The 8744-nt window shown below is 44.3% G+C and overlaps 1 protein-coding gene across 1 annotated transcript; it reads right to left on the bottom strand.

Annotated features, from left to right (window-relative positions):
- Positions 1 to 2072: 2072 nt before the first annotated feature.
- Positions 2073 to 8014, bottom strand: LOC104614371 (arf-GAP with dual PH domain-containing protein 2-like). The gene is made up of 9 exons (XM_010285225.1): positions 7889 to 8014; positions 7103 to 7194; positions 6883 to 6968; positions 6422 to 6531; positions 5611 to 5757; positions 4804 to 4887; positions 4362 to 4424; positions 2951 to 3028; positions 2073 to 2461 (listed from the first exon to the last, which is right to left on the bottom strand). Exons 2-9 carry the CDS (start codon positions 7189 to 7191, stop codon positions 2243 to 2245), a joined length of 876 nt encoding a protein of 291 aa, XP_010283527.1. The 5' UTR covers positions 7192 to 7194; positions 7889 to 8014; the 3' UTR covers positions 2073 to 2242.
- Positions 8015 to 8744: the final 730 nt, after the last annotated feature.

Genomic DNA, 8744 nt, shown 5'->3' on the forward strand with positions numbered 1-8744 from the left:
GGCGCTGGGCCGCACGGCTCTGCCCCGATACTTGCTGCATTAGAGACCGCTGCGCTCTACCAGGACGGCGCAAGCTACGGGGCTGTGCCCAGCGCCGAGCCCGCGGCCCGTGCTCTGCCGAGGAGCTCCCCGCGCCAGCCGGAGAGCCCGGTACCGGCCCAGCTCTTCCTCTGCCGGCGACTTGGCCCGAGAATTTGGGTTGACTGTAGAAATTAACTGTGATGCAGAGCCCTCTATGACCTGGCCTTGACTTTCATTGCCTCTCCAAAAAAGTTCTTGTTATCTGCACGTTTTCATTTTCACAGGGAATTTCCTGGTTTTGTAACAAGTCATATCAGAGTTGCTGACACGGCTGATTTACTGACCCATCTGTAAGAGCAAGCAACGCAGCACAGCAGGCTTGCAGGGCACCATCCGTGTGAAGCTCAGGCTACTGGATCCACTGAACTCTTCCGAGGTCATCCTGGGTTACTCAGCTCATCTCAAAATAACAATTAAGATATGTCAAACCAAATGAAGACTGACATTGTTCCTCGTACAAGTCAGAAGGTGCTTTGCTACTGATTCCAAGGGCTGCCAGATTAGGTTGTTAATAAGATTTGCTGAACCAGCATGAGAGCTAGAATGAATCAGGTTGCGTGGGGTGAGAGAGTGGGAACACAGGGAAGTTCATGGGAGTGTATCAGCAAGAAAACTGCTGCAGATTGCTCAGAGTTGGATGGTTATGAGCTTGCTGAGACAGGCAGGATGATGATCCAACTCAAACAATTCTTCTGCACCGTTGTGGGGACCAAAAAAAAAAAAAAATTAACCTCACTAATCCCTGCATGTATTGGCACTTCCTCATTTCTGCAGAAGAGAAGAACTATTCTGTGTATCTTAGACTGGCTGGCAATTGTCAGCAAAAGGTGGAAGCCTCACCAGAAAGTCTGCAAGACTTTCTCTTGGTTTCCAAACTAAGGTTATCTGAAAAGAAGAATTAAATATCTGAATGACTGGCTGCTTGGTAGAACCAAATCTCAGACTTGGTCTTGAGGCAAGAAAATACTCAGTACACCGTATCAGCCAATGTAAATCTTCACCAATTCCTGCACAGAATGGATGTAAGTGGTACCTGATCAGGAGGTGCTCACCCTCCACTTCCAGTGCTGGTCCTCATTCATCAAGTGTCTTCACGCAAGTCACTGAAGGTAACACTTTTAAAACTAGTTTCTGCCTTTCAATGCTCAGACTAATCAAACTTATTAAGCTTCAGCTGTTTTTTAGGAGGTGAGACAGATCATTGTACATTCATCCTGTACTCATGGGCCACTATGTGGGGTTGCTTTGGAAAAATTTGGTCTTCACATGTTGGATTTGCCACTCATAAAAGCCAAACAGCAGAGACTGTTGAAAGCAAGGAGCTAGGAGTATTTGTCATTAGAGTGATTCCATTACAGTATCCTCCACAATTCAAACTTGACTTTTATTTTTCACTGTGCCAGAAATGTAACACTGTAAAAGACATTAAACCCACTCTGTTGAAAACAACCATGTCCCTATCCGGACAGGAGCTGCAGCCAGGTGGAGTGTAGCTGCCTGACTCTGCTCCTCCCTGAGAGGGACATCCAGTGACTCCAGCATGAATTGGTATCTTAGATCTATCCAACAGGACACCCTGCGTCTTCCTGATAGGTGACAACATCTTTGCCTCTTGGTCACTGTTCCTATGTACCCATGTAACAGACGACCCCATTCACTGGCGGGATATATGCCACTGGTTGGATTGTCTAGTACATCTTTCAGCATGTACAGGAGTCCTTCTGACATCAGACCAAGGCAAGAAAAGGAGGATCTGATATAACAGCACCTGCAGGATTCCTCAAGGAAATGCATGCCAGTCCTTCTGAGGTCAGACTTTCTCCACTGACTGTGGTTTTTTTTCCATAAGACAACATTGGATGATCCATCCCTATGTCAGGCTAGGAAGGCCTCTTCTGCTTAAAAGCAGAGAAGGGTAGGAAGAGAGAAGGCACTTCAAGCAAGGTTCTGCAGGAGCACAGATAATTTCTGAATATCTGCACTGCCTCTTACTCATTTCTCTGTTGTCACCCTTGCTATGCCTGGGGCTATGGAAGCAAGAAGCCCTTTGTACTAGAGTCACTGCAGGGCCTTAAGCACCATCCTTGCCAACAGGAAGAGGCCACAGACCAGTGCTGAACAGAGCCCAGGAAGTGCAGTTCACTAGAACTCAGTGCTAGTCTTAACCAGTCAAAGGTTGGGCAATGACTCCACTTAAGGCATCTATCCACTCTCTCTGTTCCCTATCGTTCTCACATATAAACACAAACTGTCTCATTGGCGTGACCACAGTGATCGCTGGTTTCCTCTTCTTCACCCGGACTCCCTGGGGCAAGCCAGCTCGTACTTCATATCCTTCATCCATCCTTCCAATAAAAACCTGGCCCTGTGCGAACGCATCCTAGAAAGAAGGAAGCAGAAGACAGCCATTAGCCAGTGGACAGCGCAGTCCCAGCAAACACCCGAGGAGGTAGCGACCCACCCTTAGAGAGCTGGTTGGTGGGTGTTCAGAAGGAGCAAGGAAGGATATTCTTGTGGGTAGAGCAGTGCTAGGAAGCAGGATATTGGAGCTGCTAAGCCTCTGTTATTGGTATATGGCTCATCTTGCCTAAGGTTACAGGCAGAATGGCAATAGGGCTGGGACAGAGTGCCGCTACAGGCAGTAGCAGCTACTTTTAAAAGACTTAGGTCTTCCTCACAGCCACTGTTAAGAGCCAGAGTTGCCCAACAGCTCAGTTTCAAAGAGATCCATTGACAAGAGAGATGAGCTCGTGAGACTGAGCCTGATTCAGTCTTGCGCAGCCATTGAAGAGCTGGATGAGAACAGACTCTTCCTCCCCACCCAACTTTATGAAGGGGCTTGTGGAATAGCGAGGAACACTCCTCTTACCAGTGGATTTTTAAAGTACATCAGGTTCCTTTCTTGGGAATCCAGGCAAAACCAGCGCACCTTAAAGGCCTCCTTCTGCTGCAAGGAGATGGTAGAAGTTCTTTAAAGACCAAGTCCCAAAGGGGAGCTTGGCCTATTCAAGGCAGATCCATGGACTGTTTAAATGACTCAGAGCTTGAGTTCAGTTTCACTAATCCCCCTAACTGGTAACGGGTGAGTCACTGCTGTGTGCAGCCCTCAGCTCCCTTCTCCTTGGGTTCACGCCAGAGATTTGCATTCAGTGACAATCCTTCAGGGAAGGCAGGGAAGTTTGGTTCTACCAGTGATCAAATTACCAGGATTAAGGAAGTTGCAGCAAATGGATTAATTTGGAAAAATTAATGGAAAAATTTGGAAAAATGGAAAGCACTGCAGAGAATGATCCCTGGGACAGTGGCTACAATGGAGAGTGGGCAATCAATTTCAGCATTTTGGTTTGTGGGGTTGTCCCTAGCATTGTGGGATGCACAGTGGTAGGATGGACAAATGGTAGGTTTTTGAAAAGTACTAATTCCATCAACTACACTCATCTGACAATTCCCTGAGCTATTCATTGGTCTGTGCTGAACTTAAGGGTCCTCTTCTAGGGCTTACTCCAGTTTTAGCAGAATTTAGGCCTCAGGAGAAAAACACACAATCTTTCGTGCTTGTAGCTGTGAGTATTCTCTGTGTAAGTACCTGCAGGAAGATGTACTGGGACACTAGCACTGAGCTGAGCCAAAACCCCATCATATTCAATATCAGCATTTCACCACTGAACTTTTTAATGGGACTTTGGCTCATGGTTCACTCAGGGGAGAGCAAGGCAAGAAGTGGCAATGTTCAAACAAGACCTCAGATCTTTATCTCCTTCATCAGAGCCTGAAATCTCTTCTCTCCTTTTCCAAGAAGTAGTGGCCCAAAATACTTTGCCACAAAACACAAACCAAACCATAGGCTTCACTGAGGAGAATTTGCTCAATCGTACTTTGCTGCTATAAGCAGATGTGACTTATGTGCTACTGACTTTAAGAGAAACAAGGAAGTAGGGGAGTCAGCATGTGATGTTCTGTTCTAGCAGGAGCTGCAGTTCTAGAGCTGCAATTAGCAGATACAGCAAGCCATTTAGTGTTGCGTAACAGGACTTTGCACGTCCACTGCCAGCTAATCCATCTCTCTTACTCTTCAAGGAGGATTCTTCTTCCCAGTCTTATTTTCCATACAAAATAAAAAAATGATCCCAAAGAACACAACAGGCCTGAATATAATGTCTTTTATCAACCAAGGAAGCATATAGCCACTCAACAAATTGTTTACTAGTAAATATTGTAGAATTATCAAATATTTTCCATCTGGAATAATCCTGTTTGTGTACTGCCAAGTATGCACTTACTTTTGGTCCTGTTTTCTCCATATAGCCTTCTTTGACATAATTTCTTGTGATCCTGGGTATGAGCTAGGAGAACACACAAAAAAAAAGTCTGTCTCATTCATGCTTGCTTTTCTGTTCTGTTTCTGTCAAAGCTAATCACCATCAATTTTGGCATTTGGGGTCTGGCGTTTTTTTGCCTGCTCAGTAAAGGCAAGTCTGAAATAAGAAGGAACATAATGTTTTGAAAGATTACACTTTGTAAGGACCACATGGAGACTTTTAGACCTTAAATGTTGACTACATTTTTGCATGTTATCCAGCATGGCCTTTCCTTCTACCTCTTCTGTCCATTCCCACGACCCATATGCTCCTGTTTGAGTACCTGACTCTGGCAGAAGAAGTCAGAAAATGTTTACCCATGCTATGTTTGCATAGAGTGCTTCAAGCCCTGTTCACTTCTCACCTCAGGCTCAGGAACAGCTGAGAAGGTTGTTCTGAGATAATGGTAACGTGCTGCACGAATGGCATTGAACCAGTCAACAATCTCCTAGGGAAAATGGCAAATACAAACATAAAGAGAAGAATAACAAGGAGTAAGAATGCTGTTTCTCCAAAATGCTCTTCTCCTTCCTTGTGACCTCTTTGCAAAGATGTACTTTCTCCCCAAGGGGCAGAGAGAGTCAGTGACTTGTCCCAGACACCTGAAAAACATTGAGCCTCCAAAATTTAAGACTGCCCCTCCAGGGAGGTCCCAGATGTTCTCAGCATGGACAGTCACCCAAGTCTGTGTACACAGGCTTTTTCAGTTGATTCAGTCATGGATTTTTTAAAAACCTTTTTACATGGAAAGACTTGAGAACTATGGCAAGAGAAGAAACAGAATCTAAAAAAAACATGTAGACATCTTAAAATTATCATTGTTTGGTTGAAAATAATGCAGAACAACAATATTTTCTATGCATGTCAAGATGGCTTCAAAGAATATAACCACAGAATGGTATAAAACCATTAGACAGTTAGTTACCTTACAGAGATTTACATACGTGCCCCACTGAAGCCTTAAGATTATTCAGGGTGTGAAGTTGAATATATGCCCAACAGAACAGGAGCAAGATCTTAGTTATTTGTGTCAAATTCTGCAACCTTCTATATTCTACAAGTCATAGTGACTTCAAATAAAACGAGATCCTGAAGAAACAGGGTATCTCTTCCAAAATATAGATCCAATATCTAAGCATCTTGCTTATTCCAAAATCTCCATGGTATTCACCTTTCCACTTTCATGATAGACAAAAAGGTTCCTTGTTTGACCATCTGTGTTGTATGTGATCTGCAGCCCATGAGCATGTTGGATTTTCTCTGTCTGGAACATTGCATTCAGATTCTCAATGCTGATAATGGCTTTTGGACCTCTGGACTGTAAAATGAAAAGCATCACGGTATTAAAGTGCTCTCAGGGAAGGTAATGGAGGACAGATGAGCTGTATGAGAACTAGATCCCTACTGAAGAGAAAGCAGACATCCTAAAATACCTTAATATTAGATATACCTGACATATAAAGCCTTAATTACATGCTACATAAAATCACTTACAAAGAGTGACTACTTTTCCTTGACAAATGCTTGGTCCCTATTTGAAGAGGGATGTGTCTGAATTGCAAGGGATGGGTTCCATCTCCAGCCTCATAGTTAGAGAACAATTAGCTGCACGCTCCCACAGAAGGGAGACGTTGAGGATGACGCTGCAGCAGTTTGATGAGAGGATATTTTGGTAATGCAAGAGGTAACAGCTGCTAACAGATCTCTTCTTCATCTTGCTATTCAACTGCCAGTGTCCATTTCCTTTGTTCACTAAGCAAAAGGAGGCTGCAGGGTTAAGATAAGTGATGAGGAAAAGGGCTAAATCCAAAAGAGCAATTGCCTAAGTTACCACATATGTTAATGGGGAAACATCTGGGCTCCTCCAAACACGGGCTGGCCTGGCTGCAAAACTAGAGACAAGGCTGGTTTTCGCCCATGAAGGGCAGGGTCTGAGGATGAATGTTGACCAGCTACCTATGGCCAATGGATGAGGAACTCACTTCTTTGGTGTAGTACTTCATCACCCCTTCCCTTGCTGATAGAAGAAATCGCCTCTTCTGGAACTGTCTGCTTTCCCGCCCACGCTTCCAGAGGAATCCTTCACGACTACCTGCAGATTGGACCAAGATAAGTGTCAGAGAAGGGCAGCACTATAGCAGGACTGTTTATCTAAATGGTGATGTGGCACAGAGTTTCAAGTCTCTTCGCCATCTGAGAATTTTCACCTCATATGAAAAAATCAGTGGAGAACTAGAGAACTGTAAGATCTGAATACACCCTTGCACTTGTCTAAGTGCCTTTTCTTAGGAGCTTCTTCTCAAAGTTAGACTTAAAGCAAGGCCTGCACATCCAACAGTTCAAATATGACAAGCCAACCTTAAAGATCTTCAAAGTTGCAAACAGAACACTGTGCTGTTGGCCTTAAGGCTAACACCTTTTCCCTGACAATCCTAACTTTTACCTGCAGAACAAGGATCTTGGCAGACTCGGGTGGCAACAAATTCCTCACGCTCATATTTAGCTCTAATCCATTGCTCTCTTAAAACCCTGAAAGAGGAAAACATGGATAAAGCTGATCTGCCTCTACTCTATTTTCACCATCCAACCAAAAAGACCTGTAGGAGGAGGAAGTAGTTCAATAGCTGTAAAGGTCTGCAGCAGTGAATACACCATCAACTTACAAGCAATCACAGGACTGGGGGATGTAATAGTAGGGAGGGACTTTTGCCTCGTATTTAGCTTTGGCACAGAGATTCCCGTGTTTCTTCATAAACTGAAATACAAAAGAAGTTACAGTTAGGTGTGCAACTAGGAAACCTATACCATGTCATGAACATAAAATGAAACTTTTATCAAAGGGAGCGCTGCATTTTCTGCTTAGTCTTGCCATAAGTCTCAGTGCATCTCTACACATGTTTATAAATTCCCTTTGGCACTACAGTTTGCACTTTTTAGGTGGCTGAGCCTTTTTCAGTATTTACAGTTCTGAACCAGATGGGAAGGAATGCAAGATTGTGGTTGTTGATTAAAAGAAAAAAAGAAAATGAGGAGAAAAATTATTTGTTTATGATCTCCCTATAGCTTCATCTCCTGCTGGACGTTAACTGATTATATTATTAACACAACTCAATTGAAAGATGAGAGGCTGAACCAATATTTAAGAAGGGTATGTCAAATACTGAATAGAACATAATCTCTGGAAATATCTGTGGGCTTCTAAACCACAGTGAGAAGTTACTGTATGCTATAAAAAAATATACACTGCAGGCTGTTAGAAACATGGTCACCTTTCAGTGATAGATCAGTAGCTCATAGAAAAACCAAAACCTACAGTTACCCATGGAGTTAACTTGGCTCTGTGTGGCTTTGTTCCTCTGTCCATAGTGGACGACACAGGGATTACGAGGCAGAGAAGGTTATGACAAAATATGGAGAAAAGTAAGTGAATTACTGCTTTTCCTCTGTACCTCTATAAGATCGTTCTCCCAGAAGTCAAGCCGAAGGGATTTGACCCTGCTGATTTGAGGAAGGTTGCGATGGATTCCAGAGCAATTCAAACAAATGAATATTCCAAGTTTGTAAGAAGCCCACTCTGGATCTAGATACAAACACAAAGAATGAACTAATATATGGGAAAAGGCACAGCCACCAGCAAGGGTGAAAAAGCACATCTGATGCACAGCCCAGGCGTCACACATAATACATCAAATTCCACCCCATTGTTTATGGCTGTCACTTCACTGTGTTCAGAGGAACAGCACTTGCCTTCCCCAATGAAGAATGCGGCCCCTGCGTTTGTAGGCTCTTTCATGAACTATTTGTTTAAAAATTAATGTGACTGTGCAGGCAGCTGAGTGGTGATGTAAAAGCTCAGCTAATTATTAGTTCTGCATGGAAAGCTGCTGTTGCTGAATTAACAATGGAAGGATGTTGCGGACAGCGAGCACCACTGAGAGCACACAGAGTACAACCACCCAGGGTGAGGACTCATGTCCACTGCCCATGGAAGCTCTTGCTCTTGCCTGCTGCTGCATTCCCTGAAGCGGCCTGGACAGGTCGACACTTAGAGGCGTTCTGAGTGCGCTGGCAAGCCCGTTTCCCTGGACTGCCACTTTCACCACGTCGTCCCCCACTTCTCCCTTATTACATCAAACAGAAGCTACTTCTTGTCTTCCAGCTGCTGTAGGCTACCGATTGACTGCTCGCTTCGGTGAGGGTGACTCCCACCTTGAAGGAGCACAGGCTGCTAGCCCGGTGCAGGCTTTCCAGCAGGATCTTTGGTGCCTTTCTCCACACCAACCCCAGTGCAGACACATCCCCCCC

The sequence above is a fragment of the Phaethon lepturus genome, unplaced genomic scaffold (genome assembly GCF_000687285.1).
Source record: "Phaethon lepturus isolate BGI_N335 unplaced genomic scaffold, ASM68728v1 Scaffold53944, whole genome shotgun sequence".
Lineage (NCBI taxonomy): Eukaryota > Metazoa > Chordata > Aves > Phaethontiformes > Phaethontidae > Phaethon > Phaethon lepturus.